Source organism: Engraulis encrasicolus, chromosome 9 (genome assembly GCF_034702125.1).
Source record: "Engraulis encrasicolus isolate BLACKSEA-1 chromosome 9, IST_EnEncr_1.0, whole genome shotgun sequence".
In the NCBI taxonomy this organism is placed as follows: domain Eukaryota; kingdom Metazoa; phylum Chordata; class Actinopteri; order Clupeiformes; family Engraulidae; genus Engraulis; species Engraulis encrasicolus.
In genome coordinates, this window is record NC_085865.1 from 42,960,868 (window position 1) to 42,984,601 (window position 23,734).

General features: G+C 44.5%; 1 protein-coding gene across 1 annotated transcript in view; it reads right to left on the reverse strand.

The window, feature by feature from the left end:
- Positions 1–10,034: 10,034 nt before the first annotated feature.
- Positions 10,035–23,734, reverse strand: part of ofcc1 (orofacial cleft 1 candidate 1) — a 143,697-nt gene continuing 129,997 nt past the window's right edge. Inside the window, 3 exon segments of the mRNA XM_063206310.1 lie at positions 10,035–10,258; positions 10,732–10,870; positions 17,711–17,811. Of these exon segments, the coding sequence (XP_063062380.1) occupies positions 10,191–10,258; positions 10,732–10,870; positions 17,711–17,811 (308 nt within the window). The 3' untranslated portion in view covers positions 10,035–10,190.

Here is a 23,734-nt window from a genome sequence, read left to right on the forward strand (position 1 = left end):
AGAGAGAGAGAGAGAGAGAGGGAGTGAGAGAGGGGGAGAGAGAGAGAGAGAAATAAAGAGAGAGTGAGATGGAGAGAGAGAGAGAGAGGGACAGAGAGAGAGAGGGAGAGAGAGAAAGAGGGAGAGAGAGAGAGAGAGAGAGAGAGAGAGAGAGAGAGAGAGAGAGAGAGAGAGTGTGTGTGTGTGTGTGTGCAGAGTGGAATGTGGTAGCCGGTTGGCAATAGGGCCACAGTGGTGGTGGGGGTGATGCATGGCTTAGCCTAGTGGAGCGGGGCGAGGCTGGAGGCAGGTCTGGGGCCTAGATCACCTCAGTGTGTATTGATTAGTGTGTATAATAAAGAGAGAAAGAGAATATGTGGAGGAGAGGGAGAGCGAGAGAGAGTGAGAGAGAGTGAAAGAGAGTAAGAGACTGTGCATCTAGAGGAATGGAGAGTGTCTGAGTGTGAATCTGTAACAGACTAAAGAGAGTCACTGTGTGTGTGTGTGTGTGTGTGTGTGTGTGTGTGTGTGTGTGTGTGTGTGTGTGTGTGTGTGTGTGTGTGTGTGTGTGTGTGTGTGTGTGTGTGTGTGTGTGTGGGTGTGCGTGCGTGCACACATGTTTGTGTATATGCATGTCTGTGTATTTGTGCATGTGTGTGTGTGTGTTTGTGTGTGGGGGGATGGTATCCTGTGCAATTGTGTGCGTGAGAGATCTAAAATAACTAAATATGCCGATGTGTGCAATTTTTTGTAGGTCTGTGCCTATGGGTGTCTGCAAGCATAAATAAATGAGTGTGTGTTTGTGTGTACTCTGTGTGTGTATTCTGTGTGTGTACTCTGTGTGTGTGTGTGTGTGTGTGCGTGCATGGGTGTGTTTGTGTACGCACGTGTGTGTGTGTATGTGTATGTGTGTGCGCGTGTGTGTGTGTGGGGGTTTTTTTTTTTGCAGTGTGTGTGCACATGCAATCGTGCATGCGCACGTATGCATGTGTGTGTGTGTGTGTGTGTGTGTGTGTGTGTGTGTGTGTGTGTGTGTGTGTGTGTGTGTGTGTGTGTATGCAGTGTGTGTGCACGTGCGATCGTGCATGTATGTGTGTGTGTGCATGTGTGTGTGTGTTTGCAGTGTGTGCTGCTGCTGCAGGCATGCTTTCCCTTCTGTGCCCGTCCACATGAAAACACCTCTTGCACATAAGGGGTTTGCACATGGAAAAATCAATACGCTAGTGATAGAAATATGCTCAGGCCTATTCCCCAGGTGCAGGATTGATCTGGGCCCTACTGAGGCTCGCTCTGTCGAAATTCCAAATAATGGTTAGGGGCCACCGACCCCAAATTCTCACCAGGAACAAACAACAACAAAAAACCTGCACACATACACACACACACACACGCACGCAGGCACACGCGCACGCACAGTCGCACAGTCGCACACACACACACACACACACACACGCACGCACGCACGCACACACACACACACACACACACACACACACAGTACACATTCCGTCGATAATTATAGCAGAACATGACCGAAACAAAGCTTTAAATAGGTGGTGCAAAGGCACCGAGCACCCGTTTTTAGACATGGCTAGTCTAGGCTGCTCGCAACGTTTGGAGACACACAGTACTGTACTGTACTGTGTGAAGTCTCCAAAACAATGCAGGGAAGGTCATGTGCTGAGAATAGGAGAAAGGAAAAAAGGGAGGCATTGTTTACTGTCAGTGGCGGACCAATTGCACACAGGGCCCCAGGGCAAAACACTGTCAGGGCCCCTCAAACAACTTGACATGGTCACAATAGGGCCCAACAACAACAATACAGGAGTGCCCTGGGCCCAGGGGCAAATGCCCTGCTTGCTCCCCTATATCTCCGCCTCTGTTTACTGTAACATTAGCTTGACTGAAATGGCCGAACCCCTTCTCTTCTCTTTGTCTTCCTGGTAGCCTCTTTTCTACACAGTATAAAATGTAGTGTTAATTCAACACTTAACAGAGTACTCTGGGATCAAATACAGTCTAGAAGATGTTAAATTGACTCACTAAGGGTTTGAATTAACACTGATTTTTTTTTACTGTGTAGACTGCTTCTGTTGTACGTGTGTGTGTGTGTGTGTGTGTGTGTGTGTGTGTGTGTGTGTGTGTGTGTGTGTGTGTGTGTGTGTGTGTGTGTTCAAATGTGTGTGTTCAAATGTGTGTGTGTGCGTGTGTGTGTGTGTATGTGCGTGTGCACGCGTGTGTGTGTGTGTTTGTGTGTGTGTGTGTGTGTTCAAATGTGTGTGTGTGTGCGCACGCGTGTGTGTATGTGCATGTGCATGTGTGTGTGTGTGTGTGTGTGTGTGTGTGTGTGTGTGTGTGTGTGTGTTCAAATGTGTGTGTGTGCGCGCGTGTGTCTGTATGTGCATATGCACGCGCGTGTGTGTGTGTGCGTGTGTGTATGTGTGTGTGTGTTTGCTGCTGCTGCTGCCGCTGCTGTTGTTGTGTTTCCTTCACTTTCAATTTCCAGGCATGGGGCTGAGCGAACAGCAGAGGCGTCTTGGCAGAGAGGGAGAGCAACGTCAGGCCAATATTTCCAGCCCCTACATACTGCATATGACATTACCTGATTGTGCTTTTGAATTATTTAAGGTCACGCGGCTCGCCCAAGTAGAAATAAATACATAGGGAGAGTAGAAAACAGCACACGCGCGATACCATACAGCAAATAACACGCGATCGTGGCAGGGTTTTTTTGCATCAAAAATATGATAGGTGATACTCCGCTGAGTATATTTTTTCAGTTTGTTTCTGGTGAGGTGTTGCAGTAATGTATGCGGAAGGCTAGGCAGACAAACCCTTATGAGTTTGAGGTTAATCATTCTAGTGCTAGGACAGAAATGCACAAAGGAGGTTTTAACAAAAAAAAAGAAAGGCAGAGAGAAGGAAAAAAAACCTTGAACAAGCTTGTTTCTTTCTTTCTTTTTTTTCTCCAATCAAAGCAAACCAGAGGTTACAAACAGGGCTGTGCTGGGGGAGAAATAGGGCCCGGGCACTTTTGGCTTAAAGGGGCCCCTCATAATTAGCATTGCAGAACTTACGCACCGGTGGGCCCTGCAACTTTTTTTTTTGTACATTTCTGAAAATAGGGGCCCATGTGGGTGCAGGGCCCACTTGGAAATGCCCGGAATGCCAGACAGCCAGTCTCGCCCTGGTTACAAAGTCTCCAAGCACCTAGCATATCAGCAGGAACATGCAGCCTTTTTGAGTGATGACTTTCCTACAGGACCCAACAGCTGTATGCGCAAATCATGCATATAAATCAATTACCGGGGCCTATGTACTTTAAATGCACCCATTAATTAAGCAATGTCAGATACAATGAACCGTGAAGTTCATTACATTTTTAGCATTCAAACGAATGCAGGGACTATTTGAGGAGGAGATGCCTTTACCTAATGATTAAACCCAACAGAAAGTCAGGTGGCTGCCAACCATCCGCCAATGAGACGCATGCTAGTAGTGGAGTAGAAACACACACAGGCACGCATGCACACACGCAAGCATGCACGCATGCATGCGCATACACCCGCACACACGCACGCACACACAAACACACACACACACACACATGCACGAACGCATGTACGCACGCACGCGCGCACACACACACACACACACACACACACACACACACACACACACACACACACACACACACACACACACACACACACACACACACACACACACACACACACACACACACACACACACACGCACACGCACACACATGAACAGCCATTATGAGGAGAGATGGTTTAAACACTCACAGAGCGGAATACATGTAGCAGCAACCTTTTGAGTTCAAGGAATAACTGGCAAGCATCCATGTGTGTGTGTGTGTGTGTGTCTGCTTATGTTCCTGTGTGTGTGCTCATGCGTGTGTTTGTCTGAATGGGTCCGAATGTGTATGTGTGTGTGCATACTGTATGTGTGATTGTGTGTGTGTGTGTGTGTGTGTGTGTGGGGGGGGGGGGGTGTTAAAACCAATATTTATTGAACTGGTCATGACACAAAGACCTCAGATCTCTAGAGACAGTGTACACAGAGTATGCTTGTGTGTGTGTTGTGTAAGGTTAGCATGTTAGTGGGTGCATATACCGCATGTGTGTTACCAAGAGGTGTGTACGTGTGTGTGTGTTCATGCATGCTCCTCTGTGTGTGAGCGGCGCAGTGCAGTGCGCTTGGGAGGCAAAGCCTTGGCCCTGCTATTTTGTGCCAGGCTGCAGTTCTGTTAAAGTTGTGCTGAAATGACAGGGGGAGAGACTCTCGTCTCGTCTGGGAAGGAGAGGGAATGGCAAAGAAAAAAAGAGGAAGAAAATGGCAATGAAAAAAAAAGAAAAAAAAGAGGAGACAAAAGGGGGTGATGAAAAGGCTGGCTGCAAGTGAGGGAATGAGTAGAGGGATAGACAGAGACAGGATAGAGAGAGAGAGAGAGAGAGAGAGAGAGAGAGAGAGAGAGAACAAATGAAAAGATCAAGAGTGATCGAGAAGTGAGAGAAAGACTGAGACGGAGAGCATGAGTGAGAGAGAGAGAGAGAGAGAGAGAGAGAGAGAGAGAGAGAGAGAGAGAGAGAACACAAAAAGATCAGGAGTGATAAGAAGTGAGAGAGAAAGAGTAAGACAGAGAGATTGAGAGAGAGAGAGAGAGAGAGAGAGAGAGAGAGAGAGAGAGAGAGAGAGAGAGAGAGAGAGAGAGAGAGAGAGAGAGAGAGAGAGCAAGGGAGCGAGAGAAAGGAAGGAGGGAGGGAAGGAGGAAAACACGGTCCCAGCTGCCCGCATTAAGCAATGACCTCTGCATAATGAAATATGGCGAGAATATTTCCCAGTCATTACAAGATTCCACGTTGTGACACGATTTGCATATTCATAAACCAGCTCATACACACACACACACACACACACACACACACACACACACACACACACACACACACACACACACACACACACACACACACACACACACACACACACACACATACTCACTCACTCACTCACACACACACACACACACACACACACACACACACACACACACACACACACACACACTGACATACACACCAACCCCCCCCCACATATACACACATACGCACGCACATCAACCCTCTACCCCCCTCCACCCCCAACCCCCTCTCCTCCACCTCCTCCTCCTCCTCCTCTCACAAATTATTTTTCCTGTGAGCAGGACATCTGCCTCTGCCACTCCGGGAAAAATAAATAAATAAATAAACAAATAAACACGCAAAACGCACATGATCCATCCAGATGCTTACACAGAGGGAGGAGGATGACATGCCCCCTCCCCCCCTACACCCCCATACACCCCGCAACCTCACCGCACCAAGTCCCCCCTCCACATCTTATCTTGGAGCATTAAAGCACCACAAACACAGACATGGGGGTTCAACCAAGTAGACCCAGAGTAGAGGACAAGAGGCTGAGAGACGAAAGAAGGGCTTCACTGCGTTCCAGTGCTCTGAAGCATTCCCGTGCACTAGCACTAGGGCATTAGAGACGGCTGGGATGCCCTCACGTAAGCAGGCAAGGCAGGCAGGCAGGGCAGGCAGGCAAGGCAGGCAGGCAGGCAAGACAGGCAGGCAGGTAGACAGGTGGGCAGGCAAGGCAGACAGGCAGTCAAGACAGGCAGGCAGGCAGGCAAGGCAGGCAGGCAGGCAAGACAGGCAGGCAGGCAGGCAGCCATTCCTTCATTGTGCTGCATGGGTGTGTGCGATTACCCCCCCTCATCCTCGCCACCACCCCCCTGTTTGAATGTTAGCTGCGGCTGAATGAGCTAGCTAACCCGTGGTGGCGTGATTGGCAGGCTCATAATTAAGGGTTATATGCTGAGGTATGTGTGTCTCCAACAAAAGAAGGGAGATGGAGGGGGAGGGCCTCTGGTTCTTTGGATCTTTGGGCGTTTTTCTTTTTTTCTTTTCTTTTTGTTTTTTATAAATGTTGAGCAGGAGGAAAATTGTGTTTTTTGTTCATCCCTTTGGTGGAGAACGTCCTTAAGGAAAAAGGGGCAGAAAGAAGAAGATGAAGAAAAGAAAAAAAACTTTCATCTCTTTATAACTTCAAAAAAGACAGGGAGAAAGAGTGGGAGAAAGACAGAGAGAAAAGAAAAAAAAACATGATCTTTAAGAAATTACTTGGGAGAATATTTTGTGTTTGTTTTTGATTTCTAAGTGTCTGTGCAGTTCAATAATAACAAAGGTGTGACTAATGGGCTGAACTGGTTTACATAGCGAATATTAGATGAGTTTCTCTCAGCCGTGATCGCTGAAGGATGTTTCTGATTCGTTTATGTAACGTGTTTTAAACAACTCTACTACTTGCATTAGGAGTCAGACTCCTTGCATGAAATTTATACATTGAAAAGATTTTAATAAATGCACCTGCAAAATCATTGAGCAGTGGAATAATCAATGTCACAGATGAAGGTTGTGTGGAAAATATCAATTTGAAAAACAACGAATAATCATACATTCTAATACACAAGTTCTTCAAAAGGTTTTTCAGTTCTTTTCTGTTTACTTCAGCAAGTGGCCATCATAGGGAAATAGGGAGGTGTTGGGCTAACACCTTGGCTGGTGGAGGCTGTATGAATTCGCTTTGCATGAATCGCTTTTCATTTTGTTTAATTGAAGGGCACAGATGCCCAGCAACCAAGCCTGCAGTGACCCCCTACCTCCATCTTCTGACTGTGAGCCGCACGGGTAACGATCGCTACAGAAGTCCTGAACACAGGAAAGCTTTTTTTTTCATGTGAATATTGTACCACCAGCTGTAGGCTACATAAATATAGCATTAGACAAAGTGTCATTTCTTTTTATGTGTTTTTCTCACCAGCTTATACACACATGCACACACTCACATGCAGGCATAGACACACACACACACACACACACACACACACACACACACACACACACACACACGCGCGCGCATTGCGCACGCATGCACACATACACGCACGCACGCACGCACACACAGACACACACACACACGCACGCACACACACACACACACAAACACACACACACACACACACACACACACACACACACACACACACACACACACACACACACACACACACACACACACACACGCACACACACGCACACACCCTCCAACCCTCCCACCCCACTTTACCCCCTGACTAGTTACCTCCCCAGGTTTTGGACTATGCAGATGTAGGGACCTACTTCAAAAAGTTGCAGTTCCCATATGATGGCTCGGCAAAAAAGGAGGCTTTCTTTTTAACTTAAATCAGCAAACGCTCACACAGGGACCCAGAGGCATCGTTTTTTAGAAATAGCTGCTCCCAGGGATCGATTTGAAATTTAAATCGTGCTGGAACGGTGTTTGTCATTAGCAATCAAATATTTGAACCATTGGAATACCTCGCTTCTTTCTTTCTTTTTTTTTTGTTCTCTGGTTGGAAACGAACGCAAGGCGCACGCACACACGCACACTCACACACACACACACACACACACACACACACACACACACACACACACACACACACACACACACACACACACACACACACACACACACACACACACACACACACACACACACACACACACACAGGGTTTGTTGGTACGGGGGGGAGGTAGCAGTGGGGGACAAAGGAATTATAACTTCCCTGTCAGGTCACTGTCACATGAAAGACAAGCGGCACAGTCAGAGAGCAGAGAGGGGCAACAAAAGGCTAAACGCCGTCAAAATCCAAACAAATTTGACTCGCTGTGTTTATTAGGCAAAAACCGAGACCAGACAAAAACACACATAAATAAATAAAAACATCATAGAGAAAAGTTGCAGTCATATTTGTCAAGAGTAAAACACTATAGCAGGAAACATGGGAGGACATTGCACACAGCTTGTATCCAAACATGTAATTTCACATTATCTAGCCTCTAAACATATCATTTTATCATTTAACATGATTTTTATTTGTACATTTGATATATATACGATTCATTAGAAGCGTCAACTATATTCTAAATTTGATCATGACACATATAATGTAGCATTAAGTGGTTTGCTGTAAGGAACAGTCTGTGCAAACACAATAGCTCAATATATGCACAGTTGGCCTATTGCTTGAGAGCCACATATACATCAATTAAGTACAAGGCACGATTCAGAGCAAACGAGACTCAAAAAAACAGAGAGGCCTCACAGAAGGCACCAGGGACTGCAGTGCAGGGAGGCAGAGGTGTGTGTGTGTGTGTGTGTGTGTGTGTGTGTGTGTGTGTGTGTGTGTGTGTGTGTGTGTGTGTGTGTGTGTGTGTGTGTGTGTGTGTGTGTGTGTGTGTGTGTGTGGATCCGACATGAAGGTAAAACCAACGTGCCTCTTCTCTCTCTTTTTCTTTCTCTTTCTTTCTCTCTCTCTCCTCTCTCTCTCTCTCTCCATCCTCCATCTCTCTTCCCTCCCTCTCTCTCCAGCCTCTCTCTCTCTCGCTTTCTCTCTCCATCCTCTCTCCTCTCTCTCCCTCTCTCTCCCCATCCACACTCTCTCTCCCTCCCCTCTCTCTCTCTCTCTCCATTCTCTCTCCTCTCTCTCCCCATCCACTCTCTCTCTCCCTCCCCTCTCTCTCTCTCTCTCCCTCCATCCTCTCTCCTTTCTGCAGAGAGGCCCTGCAGCCGTGTCTGTGATGCTTTATACATGGCGCAGTGGGGACCGGCTCCAGCTCTGGCTCTCCTGGCCCCCGACGCTCCCCCAGTAATGAGCTCGCCGGGTGGCGTCCCAAAAGACACCTTGCGCTACAGAGTACCGACACCGCGCTCCAGATGCGCTCCTCAGAACTTTTCTCCCTCCGCGCCACGCACCGTAACGGCCGCACCGTATAAAGGGGGGAGGGCGGGGAATCATCATCAATGAAAATGACAGGTTATTAAGATTCAATATTAAGCAATGGGATTTAATATGATAGGTTATCTGTTAAACCCCCTTTACGGCCGGGGCACGTAGCGCGAGCCACATCCCCGCCGTCGAGCGAGTGCCGTTCGCACGCGGCAGGCAGGCAGACACATGTTAATAAGCCCACAACCTTTAATTAAGCAATATGTATAAGCAGCTCCCCCATTAACCAGTGATTTGTGGGTCAGTTCATTACGTCAAGCACCGGCCAGCAGACACATATTCAATACAAATCAAGGCCTGCCTGAATATTATCCCCCTTTAATGTGGCCCTGATATTGATATTTTATCACTCCGCTCTGATTAGTGACTTTTAAAATCTTCATTTTTCATGGCGGGGGGCCCGGGCAGCGTGGGGGGGCAGCGGAGAGGGACCTTTAATGGTCTTCATTCATTTTGCCACCTAATCATTACTTTACGTTGTTTATTAGGGCCGCGAATGGCAGGGCTGCCCTGTATTTATGGAGCCCTGAGATGAGCGTCTGCAGAGCTGAGCAAGAGCGTCTCTCATCCAATCCTGTCTCTTTGACATTCCCCTTATACCACCACCGTACGTGTGAATCCGCCCGACGCCACACTTTTCCCCAACCGTGTCATCGGAGGGTCAATGAGATGCAAGTCGGCATGGGGGTGAGGGGGGGGCAAGAGAGATGAGTGCCTTGTGTTAAGTATGCGGAGTAAGTACAGTATGCCAGGGCGCTCCAGAGTGCTCTTCAGGAGCTAATACGATTTTTTTTTTTAAATACGAAAGGAACAAAAGGTGTCCCATTAATGCTATCGCTACTTATGTAACCTTTGATAAATACTATGCAATATGTATAAGTTAACAGTCTTATTTTACATATTAGGTGTTGCAAACAAGGCATTTTAAATAAGAAACCAACTCGTACCATTTAAAAAAAAAAGAGAAACCAAAAGGACTGGATTGCACCAGGCCATTGTTTTCCCAGGTAGAGGATGTTATTGTGAGCACCTTCAGTGTAATGTTCAGTTCCTGCTATTCTGCTATTCCTACCTTATAGGTCTGCAAGCTAGCTTAGCGGCTAAGCCTTAGCCATTCATCTAAAACCTACCAAAATCACTGGATTGCATCGGGCCACTGTTTACCAGCCAGAGAATGTGTTTGTGATGAGAGCACCTTCAGTACAGTGTGCAGTTCAGTTCACCTGCTTCTCGAGTGTGTGTGAGGAGGGTATAGCTGGAGGGTAAATAAGAGGCTCTGTGAGCATCACTGGGAGAGGTCTTTCAGCGTGGAGTCACAGACACTCGCTCCTACTGGCTCCACTCGGTGGCATCCTGGTAAAGGCGTTGGAGAGATGGGGAAATCAGGATGTTTAGTTTAACCCCTTAAGACACGGCACTATAAATTAGCTGTTACCAGAATGGCAATGACCAAGTCGTAGTGCATTACTAAATGCCCCGTGCACTCTCATAGTAGTGTATTACTATAGTAGTTAACTTTCAATATCTATTACAGCGTGCCACAGGAGGTACAGTGTGCATTAAGGGGCTACGCAGCCAATCAGTCCCCTTTACCATTGAAAGCCAAATCCACGGTTTCAGAACAAAAGACATTTTTTTGTATAGTTACTTTAACTTTCTTTGCATTATCTCTCACATACACTGTAGTGTTATATTACAGTGATTACAGCAGTTGACTATCAACTATCAATATTTATTTCAGACTACAGTAACATCAGATGAACATATGAAGAGGGTGCTCAAACAACTCTGAAATAAATTAAAACAACCAACACTGTTGCACTCACGGAAAAAGTGTTTCTTCCTCTTCCTCTCTCTGAGCTGCTGTGAAGATCCGGTGCCACTGTCCTCCTCTTCCTTGTGTGTTCTTGGACCAGGTGGGCACATCTCTCCGTCCACATGATCGCCATCAATGTCACCGATCACCTGCACATCACACCACAGGGAATACAGAATACAATTGAAGAGTCTCGTTACAAAATAGTGTGTCCACCATTTTTTACTTTAGCATTTTATTTTTGGAAATGACTGTTCAAAAGTCCTATCATCTATGTATGAATTTTGCAAGCATGCTTTTGTCAACAATATCAAATGCATTTTGCAATGCAATGCAATGGAATGCCCAATACAAAAATGTCAATTTCCCAAAATGGTCTAAAATGTGTTTACACCATTTTGCAACAAAACTCTTCAAGTCACTCTCACTTTGCTTGAATAGGTGCATTAAAACAAAGCATGTCACTGCATATAATGTTATGTACACTGTACTTTAAGGTTACGGTTAGATATGCGCAGTAAAAGCATATAGCAAACATACTACTACATGTTGATACATGTAGATAATCTACACTGATAAAAGAAATCATGAAATAAAGTGTTATTATTTGGCAATGACACACAACGACAATGTTCTGAACTGTTGATACACATGCACCTTGAGTTCAAATAGTACGTCAAAACACTAAACATATCCAGCGTGCCCATGTACTGATGCACATCACGATAGGCAGATGGTTTGTTTTGCCAGCAAACTCACGTCACGGATAATTGGTTTCTTAAGACTATTAAACTATTCCTACCTTACAGGTATGCTAGCTTAGTCATTAATCTGCAGTGCCATGCTACACACACTACATCTGAACCTTGGGCCCTCTTCTCTCTCTCTCTCTCTTTCCTCTGGGCACAGAGAAAACATGTCACATTCCAATGACAAAGTAAACTCCAGTCTAAATCAGCCATGATGAGGAACAATTACAGACAAGCCCAGGGCTACGGCAACCTGCCTAGGAACACTCAATCACATCTATGCTATGTGGTGTGCAGGTCTAATACTACTGTGCTACTACTACTACTACTACAACCACTACATGCATCAATATTACTATTACTAATACTAGTACTACTACTATTACTATAAGTTCTATCAAGGAATATTGATACTACTATTACTACTACTACTGCTACCACCACTTCTACTGCTACTACGAATTTGCTTACTATGATGACAACTACTAAAGTAATACTACTTCTACTTCTGCTTCTGCTTACTATGATGACAACTACTAAAGTAATACTACTTCTACTACTACTACTACTACTACTACTACTATACCACTAAATATACAAAATAATATGATACTTCAAACAATAAAATAAAATAATACTCTGTAAAACAAAATTTGGTTGTTATAATTTTTTAAAGCTTCATAATATATGCATAGTGTATGCCATATTTTCACAAGTATTGTGGTTACAGATCAAGCTCGCTGATCTGACAGATCAAACAAACAACACCTGAGCGACCACAAAAGGCCTCACCAATGTTACACGCCATAGAGACAAAGACAAAGAGATGCTTGTGTACACAGACACTAAAAAAGCGCCACACAAAAAGCAACACCAGCCCAACCATCACCTAAGAAATCAGCACCCTGTGTGTGTGAGAGAGAGTGAGAGAGAGAGCAAGAGAGAGAGAGAGAGAGAGAGGGAGAGAGAGAGAGAGAGAGAGAGAGAGAGAGAGAGAGAGAGAGAGAGAGAGAGAGAGAGAGAGAGAGAGAGAGAGAGAGAGAGAGAGAGGACACAAAGGCGCTTGTATTTATTGCGTACAGAGTGATCATCAGCATTTCTTCAGCGCATAAATAATTTTCACAGAGGTAATATTCAAGCTGTTGGAGCCTTAGTTGTGCATTTTTAATGGAACTTTCACAGAAGTGGAGCCAGGCCTCGCATATGTTGCACTTCGCACACACGGGTGAGGTGTGTGTGTGTGTGTGTGTGTGTGTGTGTACTTGCTTGTGTGCCTGCATGCGTGTGTATGCGTTTGTGAGGTGAGATGATGCAGCACAGTTGGCCAAAACAAGATTTTTTTTAAGGTGGTCGCCTCAGAGAAAAAGACGCAGACATATATAAAGCCTGCTACGTCGTTTTTACAATGGCGGGTAATGAACGCGTCTGCGTTTATGTTCTCTACCATCTTGTTTTCCACAGATGAAGCTGTTCGCTGTCCGCCTCTGAAGTTGACAGTGCTGCATTATCCGGTAACGGTTAGCCATTGCGACTTGGAACCTGGTAAAAACATCTGTTTGAATTAACTCCGGAGTTTTAAAGACTTCGCCAGTCGTCTGTGACTTCCTTTTTACAGATCCATCAGCAGTATTCAGAAACTGCTTTTCATTAGTGCGTTCCTGCCATTTTTGCATTTTCTTAAGGAACATTTCTGTTTCCTCTTAATTGAGTTTTTAATGTCCGCCTGTCTGTCTACGGCTTAGATAATGTCTTTGTGCACATGGAGTGATACTAATACATTGCTACGGCATACCTTCACATCCACAGAGTTAGCTTGTGGTAATGCGGATTGTCAACGAGTGCTACTGCACTACAATGCTATCACACATATACGCAACCATATTGTTAGCACGGACTTGAGATCAGGCTGGCAGACACCTTACTGGACTTATGTGGACATACGTTATTGGACAGTAAAAGATTTAGAGATAAAAGGATAACCATTGCATACAGTATATCCAAATGTTTCACTCTCATGTTGGCATTTAACTGAATACTTGTCTCTCATCCTACAAAATTGACAATACCATACAAAATAAATAAAATACATGAACAAAAAGTAAACCATGGGCGTAAACTATGTTTTTGTTTTCATACTGCATTACTATCCAACAGTCCAAGGTCTGTATTTGTTTGAGGGGCATTGTATTGTCTGTGCATACAGCATACAGTACAAGTTCTTTCCAGTGAGCTGTCACCTTGTATCTGTAGCCCAGTTTGTACCGTATACAGGGGGCCCTGTAGCATTGTGCCGTATAGCACAGCACTCGCAGAATTGTATAAAACACTAATAAAATCATCTCAAGTGTGCTCCAGAGTGCTGAGAATGCCCCTTGGATACTCCTGGATGCTTCATTCTACCTGACACCAGTATGGTATGTATACAGATATGCAGAGGTGGATGCATCATTCTACTTGACATCAGTATGTGTACACTGTAGATATGGAGAGATATGGAGAAGAATTAGTTTAAATATGTAAAGAGGACAAGAGGCAGTATATCACTATATAATATTCTTTTTAATGTCTCTGTGTGTGTGTGTGCTATCTGTGTCTGTTTGTGTTTATTCCTACAGTATATGCGTGTGTAAGGGTTTATATCTGCATGAGTGTGTAGATGTGTGTGAAGGTGTGTGTGTAGAGATACATGTGCCTGTGTTCATGTGCACGTCTATGTATGTGTAGCTGTGTTTAGTATGTACTGTGTCCATGTATGTAGAATTTGTGTGTTAGTGTACATAGGTCTGTGTTTATCTGCTGTGCATGTGTGTACGTGGGTTGGTGCAAGTGTGCCTGTGTGTGTATGTGTGTGTGTGTGTGTGTGTGTGTGTGTGTGTGTGTGTGTGTGTGTGTGTGTGTGTGTGTGTGTGTGTGTGTGTGTGTGTGTGTCTACTTGTGTAGGTGTGTGTCTGTGTTTGATGTCTCTGCGTGAGTGACTGTGTTTATGTGAATGCGTAGGTGTGTGTGTGTATGTGTGTGTGTGCGTGTGAGTGTGCGTGATGTGTGTCTTTGTGTGTCTGTGTGTGTTTTATGTGACTGAACGCGCGACGGCATTACTGTCACCGTGGCTCTTGCGAGCGCAGACACGGCTGCCATCAGCGTCTTTCACGCGTCAGCCCGCGTCGCGCTACTCTGCCGTCACGTTGCGCTCACTGTGACACCGCGTGACATTCCACACTGCTGAGCGTGGCAGAAGTGACAGCGTAGACTTACAGCTGAGACCTGACACACACACACACTCACACACACAACAGCAGCAGCAGGAGGACCAAGAAACAATGTTTCACATGCTTTCACAATTTTTCAACATTTCAACAGATGCGTGATTCTAACTGGATGAATCACAGGGGACGCACATCACATAAATCAGAATGACAAAAGTGAGGTGGAATGGGGGTGGGATGGAGAGGCTGTGTGTGTGTGTGTGTGTGTGTGTGTGTGTGTGTGGAGGGGTGGTGATGCATCGAAAGCATCAGGTCTTCCGGGTGTGTGTATGCACTCTAGGCCTCTTTCTTAGCCCATTAACAACCAACAAACCTTTTGGGTTTTTTTGTTTTTTTTAAGAGAAAAGCGTGCGTGGCACACTTGAGGGTAGATTTCAGTATGTGTGTGTATGTGTGTGTGATTGTGTGTGTGTGTGTGTGTGTGTGTGTGTGTGTGTGTGTGCGTGAGGGTAGATTTTATGTGTGCCACGTCGCCTATCTTCGCCACTGATAAATATGCGGTGTGTGTGTGTGTGCCGTGTGTGTGCGTGCTTGTGTATGTGTGTGTGTGTGTGTGTGTGTGTGTGTGCCGTGTGTGTCGCCTATCTTTGCCACTGATAAATATGCTGTGTGTTCACCCTACTGCTCATCAGTCAAACAACCAGCTTCACTTGCCATTAGGTAACAGTTCTGCCTGCGAGCTAGCCGCTGACGTGACGTGTACTCTGTACAAATCATTCTCTCTCTCTCTCTCTCTCTCTCTCTCTCTCTCTCTCTCTCTCTCTCTCTCTCTCTCTCTCTCTCTCTCTCTCTCTCTCTCTCAGTTGCTTTTTGACGGGGGAAGTTTGAAATATTAATTTTGTTGGGACAATCCAGGTTGCTCTCGGGGTGTGGTGTAGAGGTTGTGGAGGGGTGTAGTGTGTGGGTGGAGGTTTGGAGAGTGGGGATGGGGATGGATGGGGATGGGGATGGGGATGGGGATGGGAGTTAATTCATGTGCTAGCAGTTGTTAGCGAGTGAAATCAGTGGTACATTTAATTAGACGGCAATCTGGGCAGCAGCCTGCTCGCTGCTGCCTGACTGCATGCGGTAATGTGTGAAGCGCCAGCCAGGCAGACAGACAGGCAGGCAGGCAGGCGGGCAGAGAGGGGAGCGGACGCACGCACGGCACGCAGTGACGAGCATTAGAGACAACGCATCTCCCGTTAAGAGAGTTTCCTGGACGAGGCAAAATGACAAGAAAACTGAAATTAGAGGAGAGGACATTGTCATTGTGTATGTGTGTGTGGTGTGATGTTGAGTGGTGTGGTGTGGTGCGGTGTGTGTGGTGTGTGTGTGTGTGTGTGTGGTGTGATGTAGTGTGGTGTGGTGTGGTTTACTGTGCTGAATGTGTGCGTGCGGGGGGTGGGGATGGAGGGGGGTAGAGGGTTGATGTGCGTGCGTATGTGTGTATATGTGGGGGGGTTGGTGTGTGTGTGTGTGTGTGTGTGTGTGTGTGTGTGTGTGTGTGTGTGTGTGTGTGTGTGTGTGTGTGTGTGTGTGTGTGTGTGTGTGTGTGTGTGTGTGTGTATCACCCAATAGGGTGAACTGTGTTTCTCCTTCCTCGCTGGCTGTCCATGCTGGAAGTGCCTCAGGGTACAGTAGGAGTCTGTGTGTCTGGGATTCTTTTCTGAGTGAGACTTATGGCAGTATGTGTCTGCGCATCCGTGTGTGTGTGTGTCTGCGCTTCTGTGTGTGTGTATGAGTCTGTGTGTGCCTGGGCATCCGAGTGTGTGTGTGTCTGCGCTTCCGTGTGTGTGTGTGTGTGTGTGTGTGTGTGTGTGTGTGTGTGTGTGTGTGTGTGTGTGTGTGTGTGTGTGTGTGTGTGTGTGTGTGTGTGTGTGTGTGTGTGTCTGTATGTCTGTGTGTGCCTGGGCATCCGTGTGTGTGTGTATGTGTGTGTGCGCGTACGTGTGTGTGTGTGTGTGTGTGTGTGTGTGTGTGCAGAGAGGGGAGCAGACGCACGCACGGCACACGGTGACGAGCATTAGAGACAACGCATCTCCCGTTAAGAGAGTTTCCTGGACGAGGCAAAATGACAAGAAAACTGAAATTAGAGGAGAGGACATTGTGTATGTGTGTGTGGTGTGATGTTGAGTGGTGTGGTGTGGTGTGGTGTGGTGTGGTGTGGTGTGGTGTGGTGTGTGTGTGTGTGTGTGTGTGTGTGTGTGTGTGTGTGTGTGTGTGTGTGTGTGTGTGTGTGTGTGTGTGTGTGTGTGTGTGTGTGTCTGAACAGCAGGACATGTACAGTCTGCATCCAGCCGTACAGTCGTGTGTTCATCCATGTGTGTGTATGTGTGTGTGTGTGTGTGTGTGTGTGTGTGTGTGTGTGTGTGTGTGTTGCTGAACACATAGTCGTGTGTCCTCCTGCCCTTGTTGGTGTGTCTCCTTCCCAGCTCCCCCTAATATGCAGCAGGAGGCCTCTGCCTGACATCTGGCTGACATCCCGTCGCTTTTCCGGCTGACATCCCGTCCCTTTTCCGGGCCAGTTGAGGGCCAATTGAGGACCACATCTGCACCACAGACAGCTGTCAACTAAAGCTGTCTGATTTGCCTATATTATACATTTTTCGGTAAGTTTCTGTCCACAACTACTGGAAAATATGGCTGTTTTACTATCTGGGCTGAGAAGGAATTGCTCTTTTTTTATTATTTCCTGCTGGTTGATTTTGGCTTTGGATTCTGATCTATTGATTTTGGTCTTGATCTTGACATTGCTGATCTTTTCCTGACCAAAGCACATCACAGAGAATTCAAACGGAAGACAACCATCCGTTGTCCTGGGCACAGGACAAAGTAATCTGAAAGGGCCCCCTACCCAATACATACAATGAAATGTGGACCTACTTCTTGGCCCCCTATCTACCTGGGCCTGGGACAACAACATACCCATTTGTCCCGCCCTGTCGGCGGGCCTGTACCCAATGTTATCGTATCATATCATATCGTATGTACCCACCTCCACAATGGCCCCATCTGGCTGGCGCAGGAAGTGCCTATAGCGCTGTCGGAGGCCGCTGAGGTGCAGCGTGTAGATGGACACATGGGTGCTGCGCTCTCCTCCAACATCGACAGGAACGGAAGGCAACAAGTAGTAACATTAGCATTTAAACATCAATGTACAGTACGTTAAAATGTTAAGCAGTCTTGTTGGCTAATACTGCTAGAAACACAAGAATTAGCATTAACCCAGTAAGACACATGCTGTGTTCCAATACTCGTACTGTCCGCCCTTTCCGCACTGTGTTTGGGTACGGAGGGTGTTCCATTTCTAATCGCGACGGTAAAGTGTACTGTAAATTACCCGGATAACGCCCCCAAAACGGCCATTTTTCGAAGTGTGCAGTTACTGTACACTTTTCGCACTCAACGGCCGCCATGTTTGTGACGTAGTTGAGTGTCAGATCTGTCAAACGGTTGAATCTCCGTGATAACAGCATAGTTTTGATTCCAAAGACAATCGCCATGTGTATTAGAGGTAGGGGTAACTTTAAAAAGTGTTAGCATAACGAACAGTGCCTTCCGTGTTGAATTGCATATCGGCGGTTGGTAAACTCGGATGACACGCGACCAACCGTCATTTCCGTTAAGTGTATCAGACAGAACGGGTATCGGAATGTACTCTCCTCGTGAATTGCGGAGGGTGGAAAGGGTACTTCACTGCACTCAAACAAGGTACACAGTACAGAGGGTGAATAATGGAACACAGCAACAGCCCCTGTTATAAATTAGCTGTTACCAGAATGCCAATGACCAAGTCGCAATGTATTATTGAAAGTCCTGTGCACTACTGTCAGGGCTGGGCTGGGATCTGGAAAGGGCCCGGGCACTTTTTGACGCCTGATGGCCCGACACCGATGCGATCGGTATTTATGACATCGTATATAATACAGGTCCTTCTCAAATAATTAGCATATTGTGTTGAAGTTCATTTTTTCCCCATAATGTAATGATAAAAAATAAACTTTCATATGTTTTACATTCATTGCACACCAACTGAAATATTTCAGGTCTTGTTTTGTTTTAATATTGATGATTTTGTCATACATCTCATGAAAACCCAAAATTCCGATCTCAAAAATTAGCATATCATGAAAAGGTTGTCTAAACAAGCTATTAACCTAATCATCTGAATAAACAAATTAACTCTAAACACTGGTAAAAGCTTAATGAGGCTTTAAAAAGTCTCAGCCTGGTTCATTGCAGAAAACCGCTGTCATGGGTTAGACTGCTGACCTGACTGTGTTTAACATTGAAGTCAATGGCAGTGGCATTGCATGAGGGTTATGAAAGCCCAGATATCATTGATGCTTAGCTGTCAGCTGTTTTTTGTTCTTTGATCTGGTGACCCACACTTCCCTCTTCATTATACTCCATAGATTTCCATACCAAGTTTTTCTATTTTTAAAAAAGATCTAATTCTAATTTGCCAGAAATGAAACCCCATTGAAAGTCAATGGAATGTTCTGTCTGGTGATTTAGAATGTAGCCAACATAACCACCAAAATACAGTGCCAGGAAAAAGTTTGTACACCCTTTGAAATTTCTTACATTTCTGTCAAAATTGGTCATAAAACATGGTCTGATCTTTCCGGAAATCACAAGAAGGAACAACCAGAGTCTGCTTTAACTAATTCAACCCAAACATTTACAAGTTTTCATATTTTCTTTGGCCATACGATGTAAACATTCACAGGACAGCAAGGCATAAGTAAGTACACCCTTGCATTCAATAGGTTTTAACCCTAAGTTAGTCGCAATAACCTCAACCAGATGTTTCCTGTAGTTGCAGATCAGATTAACAAAACAATCTGGATGTATCTTGTCTCCCTCTTCTTTAGAAAACTGCCCTTCTTCAGCAAGGTTTCTGGGATATCTGTAGTGAATAGCTTTCTTGACTTCATGCCATATAATCTCAAATGTTTTTTGTCAGAGCTTTGACTGGGCTATTCCAGAGTGTGTATTTCATTCTTATGAAGCCATTCTAAAGTCAATTGCCTCTAAAATATGGGTTGTTGTCCCATTTCAGCACCCATCCTCTTGTATGCCTCAACTGTGTGACAGACTACCTCACAATTTTTCTGTAAAATATCTCAATAAACTTCTGAGTTCATTGTTCCACTGATAATAGCTAACTGACAAGGGCCTGAGGCACCAAGGTAGCTGCATATAATGATGCTACCGCCACCATACTGAAAAGTGGAGATGATGTTTTGGTGAAGGTGTGGTTCTCCAGTTCTCCTCCAAACATGATACTATGTCTTCCCCTGAAAAATTCAACTTTGGTTTCAACGTTGGTCTACAGAATATTTAGCAGTAATTTTATGAAGCATATCAATGCTTTTTCGCAAACCTCAAAGGTGCAGCAATATTTTTTTGGACAGAAACCCCATTAATTTTAGATTGGCAGAATGAACCCTATTTTTAGCTATTCTTGGTTACATCTCCACTTCTGAGTATGGTGGCGAGAGCATCATTATATGTGGCTACCTTGCTGCCTCAGGCCCTTGAAAGTTTGCTATTATCAGTGAAGCAATGAACTCAAGTTTATTGTGATATTTTACAGAAAAAAATGTGAGGAAGTCTGTCACACAGTTGAAGCAAGAACAAGAGGATGGGTGCTGAAATGTGACAACAACCCATACTTAAGAAGCAAATCGACATTAGAATGGCTTCATAACAATGAAGTACACATTCTGGAATAGCCCAGTCAAAGCCCTGACTAAAAACAATTGAGATTATATGGCATGAAGTCAATAAAGCTATGCACTCCAGACATCCCAGAAACCTTGCTGACGAGAGGCAGTTCTCTAAAGAAGAGGGAGACAAGATACATCCAGATTGTTTTGTTAATCTGATCTGCAACTACAGGACAAGTCTGGATGAGGATATTGCAACTAACTGAGGGTTAAAACCTATTTAATGCAAGGGTGTGCTTACTTATGCCTTGCTCTCCGATAGATAGATAGATTATTTATTTGTCCTTTCGGAAATTTGTTCTGTGCCATTTTCAGTGCATCTGATACAATTACAAAGACAAAGACATTACAATAAACAAGAACACAATAGACAAACACGACCCCCCCCCCCTCGCCTCCCCTCCCTCTATAGGACAAAAAGACAGGTTGACAAAAAAACCCAACATAAACACAGTAAAGTGCAGTATTCAGTACCAAAGTGCAGTGTGCTATTCAGTCTAACTTACAGTTGTCTTATTTAGGATGGATATACTAGTAGGTATAAATGATTGGCGGGCTCTGTTTGTCTTAAATGAGGGCATCCTAAACCTCCTACCTGAGGGCAACAACTCATATGCTCCTGTGAATGTTATAGCCTTATGGCCAATAAAAATATGATAACATGTAAATGTTTGTGTGGAATTAGTTAAAACAGACTCTGGTTGTTCCTTCTTGAGATTTCCGGAAAGATCAGACCTTGTTTTATGATCAATTTTGACTGAAATGTAAGAAATTTCAAAGGGTTTACAAACTTTTTCCTGGGACTGTACTTAAGCGTGGTTTAGAAATCTATGGGGTATAATGAAGAGGGAAGTGTGGGTGTTTTCATCTTCTTCTACAAAACCTATAAAATATCAGACACGCATTGCCAACAACAACGAAGTTAAGCTACCATGTTTCATAGCTGTTAGAGAATAAAGGGAGCGCGTAAGCTATCAGCGTCAGCGATTCACAAACAGCACGTAAAGACGGCTTCTTTCTTATCTATCTACCATGCAAAGAGGCAGCTCAGGATAATACCAGATGTCTACTTGATAATGACATGACATGCCATTACAGAAGGAAAAGATTGCAAAAATAAATTTAGTTTAACACCACTGTTGCAAAAGATACTACAAGCAATAGACTAAAACAAGATATTCGGATTTGAGAAAGTGAAAGTGGGGATGTGCCGTAATTAACACGTAATACACAAGACACCGTAGCACAGGTGGTTGTGACAGGCAGCTGACATGTAAAGAGAGATGAAAGTCTATGGTCGCGCAACAATACAAAAAAAGTTTAAGAAAATAAATCAATACATATTTGTGACTGATTTGAGCGAGTGGGGAGGGACGACATCTTTAGTTTCAGGCAATAGACTACATGGGAAAAACGCTGAGGCGGAATAGCTAATCTGCCTGGCCAGCCAGGGTACTTCTTGGGTGGAGGGCTAGCTTCACTTCAACACAGCATCTCGTGACAGCTCAAGGCAAATGGAAGATTTCTATGAGCTGGCGCAACATTGCCAAAGTTCTTGATACTATACTCAGTGAGCAACTAAAGGATTATCTGGCTAGAAAGTGTATTCTTTCAAAGTTTCTGTCTGGTTTTAGAAAGAACCATAGTACAGCCACTGCTACTATGAAAGTTTTAAATGACGTTACCTATGCATTAGATAGTGGAAAATCTTGTGCTGCAGTGTTTACAGATTTGACTAAAGCCTTTGACACTGTCAATCATTGCATTCTTTTATCACGTCTGCGCAGTATTGGCCTTTCTGATTCTACAGTAGGTTGGGTCTCTAACTATTTAAATGGGAGGACCCAGAGTGTGCAAATCAAAGGCTCCCTTTCTGACAAGTTAAATATTGATACTGGAGTGCCGCAGGGGTCCATTTTGGGCCCTCTGCTATTTACAATATATATTAATAATCTTGGTGACAACCTATCAGATGCAGATATTCACTTATATGCAGATGATACTATAATATATTGTTCTGCACCTTCCATGGAAAGCTGCATCTCAAAATTGCAAGAAGCATTTGAAAGAGTCCAGCGCAGCCTTTTATCTTTAAAATTAGTACTAAATGACAAGAAAACCAAATATATGATCTTTGCAAGGAGCCGAAGGAATATCCCTATTCCACCTCTTCTCACCTTGCAGGGCAGCCCCATCGAGTTGGTTTCCTCTTATAAGTACTTAGGTTTTGTGTTAGAGGAGGACTTGTCTTTTAAGCTTCATGTTAAGCAATTGGTGTCAAAGTTAAAATTAAAGTTGGGGTTTTATTACAGAAACAGTGCTTGTTTCTCACAATCTGCAAGAAGGAAGTTAGTAGAAGCTACATTTTTACCTGTTTTAGATTATGGGGACATTTTTTATAGAAATACCACCAAGGCACTTTTACAATCACTTGACTCTACTTATCACTCTGCTTTAAGATTCATCACTAGAAGAAAGCATTCTACGCACCATTGTGTGTTGTATGACCTAGTAGGCTGGCCATCACTAGATTTTAGACGTCATAAACATTGGCTTTTATTCGTATACAAGGCCTTAGTTGGCCAGCTCCCCTTGTATATACAGAGCCTTTTATCTTTTAGCAGTCAAGGATACAATCTACGCTCAAGTAGCTACATTGTTTTAAATGTCCCCATGATAAAAACTGAATTTGGTAAAACTGCTTTTATTCATAGTGCCCCAACTCACTGGAATGAACTGCAGAAATCCCTTAAGCTTGCTGTTTTTATGTCTGTAGCTGAGTTTAAAACCTATCTTAATGACACTTTTAAATCTGTCTGCACTTGCTTTTAATATTTTAATCTCCTTCTAATGTTGTTTTATGTTTATTATTTTATGGTTTTTATTGTGTAATTTTATCTCTTTATCCATATTGATTTGTTCTGTTTTGTCTGTGTCCTGTCTGTAAATGTAACTTTTATGTGTGCTGCCGCCTTGGCCAGGGCTCACTTGTAAAAGAGAATTTTATTCTCAATGTGATTTTATTTCCCTGGTAAAATAAAGGTAAAATAAAAAAAATTAAAAAAAAATTACAAGACAAGTGCATGGGAATTTATCAAATGGGTACAAATATTCATGACTGATTTGAAGTCAGGATGACAATTTGGTCTCAGGTAATGAAAGGGATGGGAAATTACGAAACGCAGAGCGGCTCATAGCTACACTGCATTGGCTAGCTGGGTGTGTTGAGGGGGTGCTAACCTCTCTCTCCCTGGGTCACGTCTCGTATCCGTCTCTACCTCCCC